At 42.7% G+C, this 16698-nt stretch overlaps 1 protein-coding gene and 1 long non-coding RNA gene across 2 annotated transcripts; one reads left to right on the top strand and one right to left on the bottom strand.

Annotated features, from left to right (window-relative positions):
* The first annotated feature begins 930 nt into the window (after nt 1–930).
* POLG2 (DNA polymerase gamma 2, accessory subunit) lies at nt 931–9049 on the top strand. Its single transcript, XM_066615966.1, has 8 exons — nt 931–1569; nt 2852–2972; nt 3289–3394; nt 3663–3836; nt 4469–4609; nt 4868–4948; nt 6509–6609; nt 8884–9049. The coding sequence occupies exons 1-8, from the start codon at nt 939–941 to the stop codon at nt 9047–9049; spliced, it is 1521 nt and encodes a 506-aa protein (XP_066472063.1). The 5' UTR covers nt 931–938.
* LOC136640703 (uncharacterized) lies at nt 3030–16452 on the bottom strand. The gene is made up of 4 exons (XR_010793821.1): nt 16371–16452; nt 14049–14126; nt 12275–12335; nt 3030–5115 (listed from the first exon to the last, which is right to left on the bottom strand). It is a non-coding gene; the product is annotated as an uncharacterized lncRNA (long non-coding RNA).
* Nucleotides 16453–16698: the final 246 nt, after the last annotated feature.

Raw genomic sequence — 16698 nt, 5'->3', positions numbered from 1 at the left:
TTCCCCGAACATTCAACTGAGAGCCAGAAGTGCGATTCACACCAACATTGCAATCTACACACTTTCCTAGGAGTAAGCCCCATTGAACATAAAGGGACTTACTTTTCAATAGACATGCCTAGGATTGTGCTCTAAGGCTGCAGTCCTAACCACACTTTCCTAAGCCCCATTGAACAAAAACTCAGACTTACTTCTGAGTAGACCTGGTTAGGCTTGTATTTTTTAAAATAATTCTTAATAGGTTTTTGCTAAACCATCTTGTAGAGCAGTGGTTCTCAAACGTTTTGCATCGGGACCCACTTTTTGGAATGAGACTCTGTCAGGACCCACCGGAAGTGAGGTCATGACCGGAAGTGACATAATTGAGCAGGAAATACCATGGGTGCATCAAGCCTAATACATTAAACATAAAATATTGGAATGAAGGGGGACCCACCTGCAATGGGCTCGCAACCCATCTAGTGGGTTTTGACCCACAGTTTGAGAAACAATGTAGAGCATTTGAATTAATTGCAAGTAGTCTTTCACTTTGCACCACTTCAAAAGAAACTTAACATTCAGCAAAATCCCTCCATAAAGCTTGAGCCAGCCCCTCTCCAAATCCAAGTGGGTAAATTCCAAAGTCAAACACATCCACACAAAGGATGCCAAAAAAACTACATCCATCATAGACTTGCTTACAGATTCATTAATTATAAAGTCTATAAAAAGGGGGTAAATAAGCCAAACCAGTAGGGGTCAAAGGCACAAGCCTATGCAGGTCTACTCGGAAGGAGGTCCCATTGTGTTCAATGGGGTTACTCCCAGGAAAGTGTGCAGCCTAAGCCCGCATGCGCCTCACAGGGGCCACCCACTCCAGCTTTCTGTAGTCCTCGGTCTGGCCGGAGAAGCGACGCGTGCGCAGTCTGACTCAGAGAAGGGAGGGGCGTCTGCCAGACATGCACTTGGGCGCTTGTCGGTGCGCGTGCGGCTGTCCCCTTTCCAGGGCCAGCGCTGGAGTGCGTGCCGCCCGCCGCTCCTTACCGGGGTGGCTGTTTGAGTGTTCTAAGCACTGCCCGGGCAGGAGGGGCTGGCTGGAGAGCCAGAGGTGGCCCCTGCTCCCTGGATCCAGGCTCTTTGCGGGGGGCCCGGGGGTGCACTCCAGGCTTGCCCGCAGCAGCGGCAGAGTTGAGCAGCAGCGCCAGGGAGTCGCGGAGCCACTGCTGGACATCTGTCAGAGAAGGCACTTCCTCAGGGGAGGGCTGGAGCAACAGAAGCCCACCTGGGACGCTTACCTGCGGGGAGGCCACCCGGGCTTCGGGACGCTGGGGGTGGAGTTGAGGAAGAACCTGGCTGCCCAGTGGTGGGAGTCTGTGGTTGTGTTCCGGGAGCAAGTGCTGGCCGTGGATGCCCCGCTGCAGCGTTCCCCAAATGCTGGTGGGGCACCCCTGGGGGCTGCCTTTCGAGTGGTGCAGCCCGCAGCTCTTGGGGATGCCTTGAAGAATGAAGAGCTGAGCACCCAGCAGAAGTTGGCCTCTCTGGAGAAGGTGTTGAGGGCATCTGGGATACTGAGGGACAGCCTTCTTCCTGGTATGGTTTTTATTTTCTTGGCACTTTTGCATTTTTATGCCACCCCTCCTCCAAGGAACTCAGGGTAGTGTACAGAGTTCCTCCCCTACTTTTCTCCAAACAACAACCCTGTGAGGTAGGTGTGGCAGAGAGATAGTGACTGGTCCAAGATCACCCAGGAAGCTGCATGGCTGAGCAGGGATTTGAACCTGGATCTGGCATTTTTTAGCTGCCTTTGGCAAGAAAGCTGCACATTGCATTTTCACCACAACAACCGATTTACTGTGACCTTCCTTCTGGGGAGGAATGGAGAGGGAAATACTTGTATTAAGAGTCTCCCTCTTGAATAATGATAATGAGCAGGTTGTGTTATATTTCATTCTTGATATTCATTTGGCCTCGCCTGGGAATACCGGGTGCTGTAGGCTTATACCATAGTCTTTCGAGACTGAAGGTTGCCAACCATTTCTCTGTTTAGCATTGGTATGTTTCTTTAAGAGCATGACACCTAAAAGTCTTGTTCACACTTGGCTTTTGGATGCTTCCTGGCTGAGTGTTAGATGTGTGGGCCTTCTCTGAGTCCCACAGCTGTAACCCCACCTGCTTAATTGACACTTATTTGACTGAGGTATCTTTCTCTGGCTGACCCCCCCCCCCCCCAGTATTTCAAATTCATTGCTACAATGAATTAGGCATCATGCTCTTAAAGAAACATACCAATGCTAAACAGAGAGGCCAACTGAATATCAAGAATACACCTCTTACCAATGAAATACAACACAACCCGCTTATTATCATTATTCAAGATGGAGACTCTTAATACAAGTATTTCCCTCTCCATTGCTCCCCAGAAGAAAGGTCATAATAAATTGGTTGTTGTGGTGAAAATGCAATGTGTAGCTTTCTTGCCAAAGGGATATGCCACTTTGAAAATATGGTAGAAGGGAATGGATATCTCTGAATGCATGACCACATTATGTGGCTATCTTTATTGCCCATTCCCACTGTAGGAAGTACTGCAGTAAAATGTGAAGGCCTAAATGCAAAGAATGCGTAACTGTTCTGAAAATGGCAGACAGATCCTTATAACCTAACAGTAATCTACAATAGTAGCCCAGGCTTACAAGTGAAGTTAAGCAACTGTACTCATGAATATCTATATATATATAATCTGCGTTGTTATGTCACAACCAAATGCAGTTGCTAGATCTCATTCCGAGACTGTTTTTTTCTTAGATTAACTCACAAGAACTGCAATTCAGTATATCCTTACGAATTCTGAAATCAATTTTTCTCTTGACAGGTGCCTTAGAACAATATGTTGAGTGCCTGGAATTGGTCAACAAGAGGCTGCCTTTTGGGGTTGCGCAAATTGGAGTATGTTTGCATTCAGTGACAAATAATGAAAATGAGAATCACATAAGGTAGAGTATTTTTTGTTTTATTGAATTTCTGTACCATCCTTCATTCAGAATGTGCCAGTGCAGTGTACAAAACAGAAACATTACAACAAAAATTACATTAACAAAAACGGTAATAAACCAAAGCAGCGACACATGGAAACATTTAAAAAGCAGCCTCTAAAAGTCTTTAAATTATTTAGAGATGCTCAAACTGGAGATAAAAACTATAAGGATGCCTTTAAAAGCATGCTTATTCTACTTCTAGGAGAAAAAGAATCTTTTGCATTTCCTTGTATGTTTAAGTGTTAACTTGCTATTCCCTTGCTGTTGTCTAAAGAACAGGTGAGAGGACAATGGCCTCCCTTGTGTGGTACAGCTCTTCAAGAACAGCTGGACAATGGCTTGACTATTGGTTACGTCAGCGGCTCCAGTGGTGGAGAAAGGTATTCAGAATGATTATTGCATTTTTAAGGGACAAAAATGTTTTAATATCTCCTGCAGCATTTGTATGTGTTTCTGGAGGGTGCTTGGAGGTAGACATGTGTGTTCATAAGTAGATCATCAGTCTTAAGTGGTACCTATAGCAGATAAGTGTGGTTAGAGTGCAGCTTAGACACTCCTTGCTGTTAAAATAGGATTGGTGCTTTCATCTATATTGCTGGCATATACTTAACCTGCATGCTGATAAATCCTTATGCCACTTTTCTCCAGTTTGCAATAAGCCCATCTAGCTTCAGCAGTAGTGACTACCAGGATGAAGAGGGAAGAAGAGGAAGCAATCTGTATTACAGCTTTCCCTGGGGAAAAGAAGTGATAGAAACTCTTCGGAATCTAGGAGATAATGACCTTTTACAAATGTATCCAGAGAAGCGATCAAGATTGCATGTAAGTTTTTTATTTTATGAAATTGCTTGACTAATTTTCACTCAAATCAAATAGGGTTTTTAAAAAATGACATTTGTGCCACAAATGTATGTTGGCTAATAAAGACACAAAACTACAGTAGAGACAATATATATTTTAATAATAATAATAATAAATAAATAATAAACTTTATTTCTATCCCGCCCTTCTCCTTAAAGGGACCTAGGGCGGCTATTTTAGTTGGGAACTTGGGGGTTGCATTCAATGTTGCTGTTTGGAGTGGGGGTTGGAAGCCCTCTCCTTGTCCCAGACATGGAATGGGTCAAGCCACTGGGACAGTATTGCCACAGGGCTGATGTGGGAAGGTATGGTGGTACCTGTACCTTTTAAAGAAAGGAATAAATGTTCCTCTGCTTCCCACACACTCCAGCAGTTCTGGAGAGTGCTTTTGGTGTGTCTCACCATTCTATAAACCCCCTCCCCCCGATTTTCCATGTGGTAGGACTGAGAATTATCAGTTTCTTCCTGTATTTACTTTCTGTTTTAAGAAAGTTCCATTGCTTGGGGTACATGTCATTCCAATGCTCATACTTTAAATAAAAAAATCTCCTTAAACAGATTCTAGAATACAGATGTTGGTATTCCCCTTTCAGGGTCGAGATGGGAGGAAGAATGTTGTTCCTCATATCTTGTCTGTGACTGGCAATCTGGATTACGGTGTGTTTGCATATCTTTTTGACTGCCTACAGATGGATGAAAATGCTTTAACAAGAAAAAAATCTCTGCAGAGAAAGGTGATTCTCCTCTCTGTATGCAAGCTTGCTAACTTTTGCCACTGAAAATCAGTGGGCTTAAGTGTGCCTGACTCTGGTGGACAGGATATTGAATATTCAGTTGAATGCCACATTCTAGCACTAGATTTTATTGGCAGTACTGATTTGCTGGGTTAACAATTCAATTTCCATGCATTCAAAACTATAAATGCTGTGTGAATGTACTTTGCCTTTCTACCTCTGGGAATGTTCTCAGTTGCTTTTAACATTGTATTTCAGGTACTTAAGCTTCACCCATGTTTATCTCCCATTAAAGTAGCTCTGGATGTGGGAAGAGGTCCAACAACAGAACTAAGACAGGTGAGTGGTGAAATCTAGAGCTCTTCCCTTCACTCTTTATGAAGCATTTCAAGTGTAGATAAGTAGATATTCCATTCTTCGGGATCAAACACTGCATCTTGTCATAACTGTAGTGGAAGATTCCAGTGGAAAGATGGGCCCAAATCTTGTCAGAATTTTGGGTTTTCCTATCAGGATTTTTGATAAGAAAGAAGGATAAAATAAGATCCAGTTTAAGAGTTGCATCTTGATCCAGAGTAAGCTATTTGTATGCTGAAAGGTCATCATGCCACAGTATCTAGTGGTCGGTAAAGATGTTCTAAGAAAGGACAGTAGTGAGGGCATATGAAGAACAAATTAAAATCACTGATTTATGACTGACTCAATCTTGCAGGCCCATAGCCATTTTGAAGCAACTGTGGAAATAGAGCTTGTTAGCACGCTGAGAAAAGGTTCCTTATTGGGATTCTTGGTTCAGCCAGGCTAGAAGCATGATAAGAGTGCTGGGCATCAAGGTCTTGCTAATTGGAAATAGGAGCCAGCTGTGAATCTCCAGTTGGAGGGGTCAAAGTGAGTGACCAGCAGTAACATCAGCTGGTGAAATTATCTGAAAACTTTGACTGGTTTGAGGTTTTGACTGGATAAGGGTTACCTTCAAGGTACCTTCCAGAAAGCCTATTGCTAAGGGTGGGGGAAGCTGCTCCTTGCCATCTCCATCATAGACATCCATGGCAGAAGCACTGCCCTTTGCTTATGTTCAGGAGTTGGCAAGATCTAGGTGACTGTTAGAGAAAAGTATGCTAAAGCTAAGATCTTAAGCTTATTGTATGTATTCTCTTAAATACCTTTCAGGTAATGTATAACAATATTTCTATTCCTTAAATAAACCATTTATTATTACAGATTTGAGTCTGTGTTGAATACAAAGGAAACTGATTCACCTGGGTCTGGCTTAGGGTCCAGCTCGCGTTTCTCTGGGCTTAAAATTATGCCACCTTAACTCATACCATGTAATTATGCCAAATATTGTCTTAAAATGACAAAAGTATGGGGGGCATATCTGTGGATCAGGTCTGGGGGTCCCCTGCACATGCCCTCTCCCAAGGCAAGGAGAACTCTGCTCCCCCGTTGTTTCGGAGGGTTCTCTGGCCGTCTGTTCACAGTGTCTGCTGAGCTCAGACTGAGCCTTAAGGTAAAAAACCCATGACTTCCAATTTCACAGAGAAACTGGAAGTGACTTTTTAATGCCTTATGAAATTTATTTCATTAGGGGACTATTCAGGAGCGAGCAGATCTTGTGCCTAGTTGTTGAATTCCCAACCTAGAAGGAATTAGATTGGGGAAAAACACCACCAGGATTGAGCTAACTCCATAAAACAAGGAGGAAAAATGCTTCTATCATTTTCTGAGTTGATGTCTGTCTTCCTTCTTGGTTTGGAGGGAATGAACAAAATTGCTTTTCCTCCCTTAAAGAATATATCTCATACCTCATTAATGCTGGTAATAAAAGCATTGTACTGAACTGAAGATTTGTATTACATTTTAATGTTTTAAGCAACTGACAGTATGTTTCTCTCAAAGGTGTGCCAGGGATTATTCAATGAATTATTAGAACATGGGATTTCAGTTTGGCCTGGATATCTTGAAACAATGCAGTATTCACTGGAGCAGCTGTATACAAAGTAAGGATAAATTTAGAGTTGCCTGTAATATTGTGGATACTTCTTCAGTGGCTGTTCTAGCTTTTCCTACCCACATGCAAAGTTTTTTGTGATGGTTGGGAAAGAAAGAACCAAGTGCTGTTTTATCACTCCCTCTGCTGGCCTTGAGGTCAAATTGCACCTTTTGGATTCCTGTTGGCTATTCCAGTGCAGAGGTTATCATTATATGAGTGAAACTCTTCTTGGATTAACTGTGGTAATAATACTGAGTTGGATCCAAGGTACCATGTTTGTTTAAAGTATTGTTCCCCTATCTTTACCCTTCAATCAGGAGGAACTCCAAGGTACATCTGGAAGAATGTTTCCATAAGGCAGTGGCTCCCAAACTGGACACCATGGCCAACTCCCAGGGGCACCAGCTCTACTGGGTGCTGCCATCTTGATTCATGTAAGGTGCCACATGATTCAAGATGGTGGTGCCTGGGAGGGCCACGTGATGGTACTGCCACAACAGGGTGTTGTGACTGTGGTAATTTTGAAAACTGCTGCCATTTCCCTGACTTCTCCACAGCAGTCCACTTAGTTTCTCCAGAATGTCTACCCTGAGGAACAGGATGGGATGGAATATAGGAGGCTGGAGAGAGGAAAATTGCCTCAAATCAGCTGGAAGATCCACCTGCATGCAGGAACTCCACTTGCATGAGGTTTTGGGTAAACCCCCCCACCCACGCATACTCACACCACTATCCTTGAACCTGAAGTTCAAGACCCTCTGAGATTTTCCAGAAGGTTGCTACGGCAAGGAGGAGGTCAGGTACCTCCTATGTAGAAATGTTCTGCCACACTGTAGTATGTGGGATCCAACCCAGTGTTATTCTAGAAATCGTCTCAATACAGCAGGCTACGAAAATAAAATGGTTCTGATTTTTGTCAAAGAAAACTGTGTATCCCTATGTTTAGAAGCTCAAAGCAAAAATATATTTACTCTTTAAGCATAGTAGTCATACTAAGGATTCACAGCTTGGTTTGTTTGCCAAGTATCAATCTGTTTCCTGTATACCATCTCACTCCTAAAAGGCAAGCAGTTATGAAATTCAGTTCCACTGTGATACTGCAGCAGTATTATCCCAATTAACAGCATCTTGGGTAGCAGAACTGGGAAAGCTATCTGGTTGTACCTTTAAGCTCCACTTCCATTCAAAGCACACAGTGCTGGGCTAGATGCCTCAGTGGTCTAACTTGCAGTATGTTCAAAACTTCAGTCCTGTGTTCATTTACATCAGACTAAGTTCTATGAAACTCCATAGGATTTATGTGGATATATATTTATATGTTTTTATGATATGTTATTTTTTATCTGTTTTAAACTATGTTTTAAATTTGTTTTAACCTTGTTTTGTAAGCTGCCTTGAGTCCGTTCGGGGAGAAAGGCAGGGTAAAAATAAAGTATAATAATTTATATATATATATATATATATATATATATATATATATATATATATATATATATATGATTCGGCAACTAAGAGACAGGCTCTTCAAGCCCTCTGACAACTTTCTGGCCTTTCCCTGGCCACTTCCATGTCATGGACTGCACTTGTGATTGGAATAAAGGATAGGGGTGGGCATGTAGGTGTGCTACAACATTGATTTTTAGACCCAACTCATTGCCTATTCCAAAACACTCCCACTTCTGTGCCACCTCCTTCCTTCCAAACCAAAGACTGCAAAGTGCCTGATTTTTAGATCATGTGGATCTAAAAATGTAGCTGCCAGAGTTCAGTAAATGAGCTCAACTACCCACTTTCTTGCATGCTCAATTTCTTACTCTGCAGACAACTTCTTCCTCTTCTAGCAGCTGCTCAGCTAAAGGCACCCTACCCAACACACACAAAGAGTCACAGACACATTCCAGCAAGGTACATTTGCTTTCTGCTGCTGATGTGGTGTTAAGAAGCTGACACAAATCCATGCATACAAGCAGCCAGTAGCCTCTTGCAGCAGTTATCAGCCAGAAAGATATCTTTCTAGCCTGATGCAATGAGCAGCAAACAGCTCCTGCTGGTATCCTGTTGCTTCTGCAAGATCATTCTGCAGAAATGATCTACCCCTTGGTGATTTTTTTTTTTAAATTGTCAGATTACAACACTTCATTTTCCTTCATGACAAGGCAGTTTTTGTAGAGGATTGCTTCCTATTACTTTGCAGCTTCCTGTAAAGTGGATTTCTAATATAAAGTTTCCTTCTACTTCCTGCATCAAATTGCAGTACCACATTCTTGTTCTTCCTTTACAGGTACGATGAAATGAGTATCCTCTTCACAGTCCTGGTCACTGATGCTACGCTAGAGAATGGTGTGATCCAACTGAGAAGCAGGGACACCAGCATGAAAGAAATGATGCATATATCTAGATTAAAGGACTTTTTAACCAAGCACATTTCAGCAGCTAAAAAAGTGTAATAAAGATAATTTTGTGTATCTTCCTGTGTGAATGGGTTTCAGTATATCCTTCCCAATTCAGACAATGCAAGAGCTGGGAATATTGACTTCTGGCACACCTTTTCATTCACTGTTCTAAGTGAGATAGGAACGTTTTTTGTATTGGCAACCTTCAGTCTCGAAAGACTATGGTATCGTGCTCTGAAAGGTGGTTCTGGAACAGCGTCTAGTGTGGCTGAAAAGGCCAATCCGGGAGTGACAATCCCTTCCACACCGGGAGCAAGTGCAGTCTGTCCCTGGTCTCTCTCCCTGGCTATGGGCCTTCCTTCTTTGCCTCTTAGCCTCAGACTGTTGGCAAAGTGTCTCTTCAAACTGGGAAAGGCCATGCTGCACAGCCTGCCTCCAAGCGGGCCGCTCAGAGGCCAGGGTTTCCCACTTGTTGAGGTCCATCCCTAAGGCCTTCAGATCCCTCTTGCAGATGTCCTTGTATCGCAGCTGTGGTCTACCTGTAGGGCGCTTTCCTTGCACGAGTTCTCCATAGAGGAGATCCTTTGGGATCCGGCCATCATCCATTCTCACGACATGACCAAGCCAACGCAGGCATCTCTGTTTCAGCAGTGAATACATGCTAGGGATTCCAGCACGTTCCAGGACTGTGTTGTTTGGAACTTTGTCCTGCCAGGTGATGCCGAGGATGCGTCGGAGGCAGCGCATGTGGAAAGCGCTCAGTTTCCTCTCCTGTTGTGAGCAAAGAGTCCATGACTCGCTGCAGTACAGAAGTGTACTCAGGACGCAAGCTCTGTAGACCTGGATCTTGGTATGTTCTGTCAGCTTCTTGTTGGACCAGACTCTCTTTGTGAGTCTGGAAAACGTGGTAGCTGCTTTACCGATGCGCTTGTTTAGCTCGGTATCGAGAGAATGAGTGTCGGAGATCGTTGAGCCAAGGTACACAAAGTCATGGACAACCTCCAGTTCATGCTCAGAGATTGTAATGCAGGGAGGTGAGTCCACATCCTGAACCATGACCTGTGTTTTCTTCAGGCTGATTGTCAGTCCAAAATCTTGGCAGGCCTTGCTAAAACGATCCATGAGCTGCTGGAGATCTTTGGCAGAGTGGGTAGTGACAGCTGCATCGTCGGCAAAGAGGAAGTCACGCAGACATTTCAGCTGGACTTTGGATTTTGCTCTCAGTCTGGAGAGGTTGAAGAGCTTTCCGTCTGATCTGGTCCGGAGATAGATGCCTTCTGTTGCAGTTCCAAAGGCCTGCTTCAGCAGGACAGCGAAGAAAATCCCAAACAAGGTTGGTGCAAGAACACAGCCCTGCTTCACTCCGCTTCGGATGTCAAAAGGGTCTGATGTGGAGCCATCGAAGACAACAGTGCCCTTCATGTCCTTGTGGAAAGATCTGATGATGCTGAGGAGCCTGGGTGGACATCACTGTGCTGGAAGAGCTTGACAGTGAACCAACCCTAGAAGAACTTCATGTGGCCCTGGACTCCCTTGCCTTTGGCAAGGCACCTGGAAAAGACAGCATCCCTGCTGAAGTCCTAAAATGCTGCAAAGAGATCATCGTCACTGAGCTGCATGAAATCCTCTGTCTCTGCTGGAGAGAAGGTGGAGTACCTCAAGACATGAGGGATGCAAACATCATCACGCTGTACAAGAACAAAGGTGACAGGGGTGACTGCAACAACTACTGCGGCATCTCTCTCCTTAGCGTTGTAGGAAAGCTGTTTGCCCGAGTTGTACTAAAGAGGCTCCAGGTACTTGCAGAGAGCGTCTATCCAGAATCGCAGTGTGGATTCCGAGCCAACAGGTCCACCACTGATATGGTATTCTCCCTTAGACAACTGCAGGAGAAATGCAGGGAACAACGACAGCCACTCTTTATAGCCTTCATAGATCTCACAAAGGCTTTCGACCTGGTCAGCAGAGACGGCCTCTTCAAGATTCTCCCCAGATAGGAACGTGGCCAAGACAAAACCATGTGAATGGGGAAGCACTACTTGGAGTTCATCATAATGTTATAGAACCATATCTTAATGGCTAATAGTGCTGGCAGCACGCATGCTCCATAGGCATGTGCTGTTGCAGAAGTACCATAAAGCATTTCTGCATAGTGCAAAGGATAGGAGCACAGTCAGAAATGCCAGAGCCAGCCCTCCCAGGGACACCTGCTGGACATAAGGGTAAGTCCGGAGACTCCATGTAAGACATGGAGATACTTAGCAAGTACTGTAAAAGCATATAGATAGTACTGAACTTTTGAACAGTACAAGTCTGTTACGTATCTTGAGAGAACTGGAATTTTCAGAGTCCCATAAAGACATAAAAACAGAAGTATGGGCTTATCCAATCAATTATGCTCAAATGTGTGACAGCTTTTCTGTGAGTCAGACTTAACTTGGCAATCAGCAGGTTCCTGCTTGGTTGGGTAATCCAGTGGAAATGTGTGTTCTGTAAAAAATATTGTGTTGCAACACTACTTGAGGGTGTGTGCGGGCAGTGTGGGTGTAGTTTTTAAAGAACACATACAAAATGCAAAACCTTTGTTGCAGAATATATTTAAAAGGCTTCATTTAAAAAAGATTGTGTAGGGTCAGCAAGAAACAAATTGTTCTTGTTCATGGCCTCGTCCTATACCCCATATTCAGGGTTTGTAACACAAACAAAATTACACAGCATTGGAAACTATTTCATAAACTGTTCCAATGAAGCTGAATTCACAAGCTTGGCTGACATGGAACTCTGAATCATGGTTAGAATGACTGGAGCAAGCCTCACACCTGCGTGCTCCCTTCGCTCAACGTATACTCTGACACTCTGCCATTCATAGCTTGTTGGTAGATCCAAAAGCAACCATTTTTACATGCTCTTCAAACTAGAAATGCAAACCATAATTTAATTGTGGTTGGGAAAGCAAGTACAAATCATAGTTTGTTGTAAAAGAGGAAGCACAGGAAGTTGCAGTGAGAGGAGGCTTGTGCAAGGCTTAGGAGGCTCCCAGCATGCAACATCAATCAATGGTTTGATGTTACATCTGAACTGATCCTTATCCATGCCAGTTGCTGCCTGTAGTTACCTTTTTTTAAAAAAAAGATTAGATAACTACTTTGCAACAGCACAAAGTAATAAAAAATATTTCTGCCAGTTCTCTGCTAGAGTACGGTGACATAAACAAAATGGACAGAACCAAAGTTTCTAAAAAACATGCTTGTCATGTAAATCCCAAACAAGGAATTGTACCTTTTTTATTTTCTGATGGCAACTTCTGCATAATTCACTGTAGTATCCTCCTCAATGATCACTAGAGTAATCAGAAATGGATTGTTTAAAATAATGGTTATATAAATTATTCAAAAGACAGCATTTGTTTCTTAATACATCTTATCCGATTCCAGAACTATTGAAAGTAGAGGAGGGTCAGGATATCATTCAAGAGATCATTCAGGGAACATTGCTCATCAACTTTTTGGAACGAAAATCTTTCAGATGCTTTAGGTCAGGGGTGTCAACCCAGCTGAGGGCCAGAAGTGATGTCATTAGACAGGTCATAACCAAAAATAAGCACTTTATCTCACTTAGGAACTCATTAGCTGCAAATGACAGAAGAGAAAATACATCTTTATCAGATTTCAAGGTACAGGACAGCACAATTTTTATGTGGGCTGCCCTTGCAGCAGTGACACTTCAGCAGCTGAGAGTCGGATAAAAAGCTTTCAGGGGCCACATCTGGCCCCCGGGCCTTATGTTTGACACCCCTGCCTTAGGAGCAGTTCAGTAGTGCTGGCCAATGGCAATTGTATGGCACTTAGTATGAAATAGTAACTTTTATATATTTACCATGAATTTGATACTGTAAAATGAACCACAGTGTTCTTTTGCAATATTGGATAAAGATTTTTGAATCTAAAACTAATGATACATGGGTCTAATTAATTAGCGTTTCTCTCACCTCCAGGAAGAAGCAACTTATGCTTACAAACATACAAAAAGGATTTTTAAAAAATTCCATTGTAGTGGGAGACTATGTGACAACATCAAAATTGTCTTGTGAAACACCCAGAGGAATTAATATAGAAAGGTTGCAGTCCTAAACAGAGTTGTCTTCATATCTCTTTACTTGTACAGTACTTTGAAAAGCCATGAGTATCAGTGACCATAACAGAATGCGAATGGCAATCTGAGCTCAAAAGAGCATTCCACTGAAAGTTACGCAATGCAAGTGGATGGCACCTGCAATAATGTGCACTTGATTTGTGTTTACCATTTCTAATCCAGCAAATGATATACTCGCTCTATTTTAGGGGCCCAATTCCATCCAATTTTCCAGTGCCGGTGCAGCTGTGCCAATGGGCTGTACACTGCATTCTGTGGTGGGGAGGCAGAGGCCTCCTCAAGGCATGTGTACATTTGTTCCCTTACCTTGCGGCTGCACCAGTGCTGGAAAGTTGGATAGGACTGGACCCCAAGTCCTCTTAAAATAGTGGGGGAACATACTAAGAGCCCAATCCTATGCATGTCTACTCAGAAGTAAGTACCATTATAGCCAATGGGACTTACTCCCAGGTAAGTGTGGATAGGATTGCAGCCTAAGTAGTCCCATGGATTTCAGTGCTACTTCTGAAAAATTGTTTCGCTCGGGTTGCAAGAATGTCAAATACAGAGGTTGCTTTCCATTTACATCATTTTGAAGGAAACTGCATTGTTTTGTTTGGTAACTGTATTTTAATCAGGTGGCAGTTAACAGGAGTAATTTCATAATCCTCCTTACTGCTTGTAATCCTCCAGCAGGTAATTTACTATTGGTTTTGGTCCTCTTCAGATGTGGACTCGACTGTTTTGCCTAATGGCAACTACTTAAATACAGTTTGGTTTGAGTTGTCTTATGAACACACTACATATCTTCTATCAATTTATATTTTGTATTTAAGCCGCTTTGTGAACTACTTTTTGTTGAAAAGTGATATATAAATATTCTTGATGATGATCTATTTGCAGAACATAAGATGAATCTTACCCTTTCCGTAGTTGTTGTCCTTGGTATCAAATTTTACCTCCGTATATGCAACGTCCTCATTTTCGTATGCTGAATGGCCTGCGAGTAAGAAATAAGTGAAAAAAGATTAGTCAAAAAGCACTTTAGGCCACCATGGGCTGGATTGTACATGACCCATCTGCAGTTAGGGCAAAAATTCTCTATGTGATTCTGCTTGTAGCATGGGAGTTTGCATCTTCATAGCTGCTGCATCCTAGTTTGACATTTTCACTGAGCTATCTGCCAAGACCTATTTTCTGGTTAGTTACCAACAGCTTAGGCTCCAGCAGTATAAATGGTGAAGTTGGGATTGCACTGCTTATTTACATTGACTGGCATTTGCCTTTTTGTTACAATTATGAAACCATTCTTACTTTGCTCTAGTTAACTTTTCTGATTCCAATTTCATCCCTCTGTGTTCACAGAATATGGATGCAATCCTAACTCCTTATGTCAGTGCTTTCCAGCACTGGCATAGCGGTGTCAATGGGACATGTGCTGTATCCTGCAGGTGGGTGTCACTCACAGAGGCCTCCTCAAAGTAAGGGAATGTTTGTTCTCTTACCTTGGAGCTGCATTGCCCTTACATCAGTGCTGGAAAGCACTAACATAAGGAGTTAGGATTGCACCCTAAAGGTGGATTACAGCCCTCAGTCTTTAACCCCTCCATTTCTACATGATTCTGGAGCCAGCCCAGGGCCATTTATTTTGTTGCCATTCTTATTCCATCTACTTTCTACTGTCCACCCTCTCTTCTCAGCTAGCTAACGTTAGCATTCTTAGCTATTACAGCTATTACATACACAGTACACAGTGCTGCCATAGCATGTCATTCTGTAAAGAGCTGCACTGCAATGCTGATTGTTAGGTTATTTTGACAACACTGGATCTCTCTAGGACCAGAATAACAAATAGATATTGGATATATCCAAAGTTAAGTTAGATACAACTAACTAAATGTAGGATTCAACCCAATGTTTTGACTGAATGCTGTAGGTGCTCTGTGTCATCCTCATAATTACGCCAAGAAAATAATGCTAGACCCTATTTTGTTTAATGACCTTTCCCTGATATGGTATAAATCACCTTTATAAACATAAAATACTGAATTTCTATATTGTATCATTGTGTGGCACCACTTTTCCCTTCCAGCAACCTCTATGTGTTGGATAATAATTGACTGTGGCAGTGAGGGAATATATTACCAGAGCCCAAAAGAATATGTGGTGTCTCTATCCCATTTGAAAGGATATTATAGGGGAATGTAGTAGGCAACTTTACATAAGGAGAAACTATTATTTAGGATTTACTCAACAGGGACAGAAACAAAAAGCAGCAGCAGGGAAACCAGTATGAATAACTGCACAATCTCAAGAATGACTAACACAAGCACAATCTAAGTGGAGGAGGACCCCAGCTGGGTGGAACAGGCAGATTTTTCAGGCTTGTCTCTTCTGCTGAAGCTTTCAGTTCTCTGTCTCCCTTGGCTATCAGTGCTGATGCAGCTGCTGCTTAAAGGCTGCTTAGAAGCACAAGGGTTCTTTACTGTTCTTTACTCTGCTGCTGCCTCCCTGGGACCTCTTCCAATCTCCTCGCATATCTATTTTTCTCTGGAATCCAGTCTCTCTCTCTCTCTCTCTCCTCAACCCCTGCCATCTCTTCTAACCCCTCAAACAGCTCTTCTGTGGCAGTTCTTCCAGGCCAAAAACAGTTGCTGCAAGCATCTAATAGAGTGATATAGCGTTACAATACAGGGAAACTTTGATTTAACAGACTTTGGAAATAACAGACATTTTCTCCTTCATAAAGAACAAATCCTATATGTTTTGTGAATGTGCATGTCCATTGGATTTCATGCATTTGGATTTAATAAAGACCACTTTCACCTATTAGTTCATTAAACCATTTCTGCCCAACATTGCATTTATGCAATAGGGACCAAATGTGTACATCTGTGGGCTGGGCAAAAATGGGTTAAATTGACGGTTCACTGTAGTAATACCCTTGGTGCTTCTCTAAAGATGAACTTTTCAGCTACTTGTTTACTGATAGATTTTAGCAATGGGTGCCAGAAAAAACCAAATAGTCTGAACCTCTTTCTGCTAACATATGGAACCAAGAATGTTGGTTCCATATGTTGGTTCCATATGTTGGTTCCATATGTTAGCAGAAAGAGGTTCAGAGAGCCTGCAACTTCACCAATGTTAGAATATGGCTGTGAGGGGATCACTGATTTCCCCACTTCCCCACTTCCCCCTTTCTAAAGCATGTTTTATGACTAAGAGTGAATTGCTTTGAATTTACCAGTCTTCTCACATGTTGCGCAGCTTCTTGGGTAAGTTGACACAGAACCAGCATGTGAGCTGGTTGGTTTCGATTTTCCTGCAAAAAGAAACCAAGATCCTATGATGAGAAAATGTGGTTCTGTTGCGCTCTTTTTGGTTGATAGGAAGGGCAAGTTATTTTCTTACATAGGAAGCAGTGACTCAGTTTCAGGTGCATGATTTTTAGGCTTTGTAAAAATCAGATGATTACTGTCAGCTGCTTCATATATTATGTGGATGGGGAGACATATTGGAGGAAGAATATAACTTTCCACAGTGTGTTTGCATTGTGTGTAGTAATGCTTGCA

The sequence above is a fragment of the Tiliqua scincoides genome, chromosome 2, assembly GCF_035046505.1.
Source record: "Tiliqua scincoides isolate rTilSci1 chromosome 2, rTilSci1.hap2, whole genome shotgun sequence".
Classification (NCBI taxonomy): domain Eukaryota; kingdom Metazoa; phylum Chordata; class Lepidosauria; order Squamata; family Scincidae; genus Tiliqua; species Tiliqua scincoides.
Note: the sequence above shows the minus strand (reverse complement) of the source record. Positions and strands in the feature narration are given on the sequence as shown.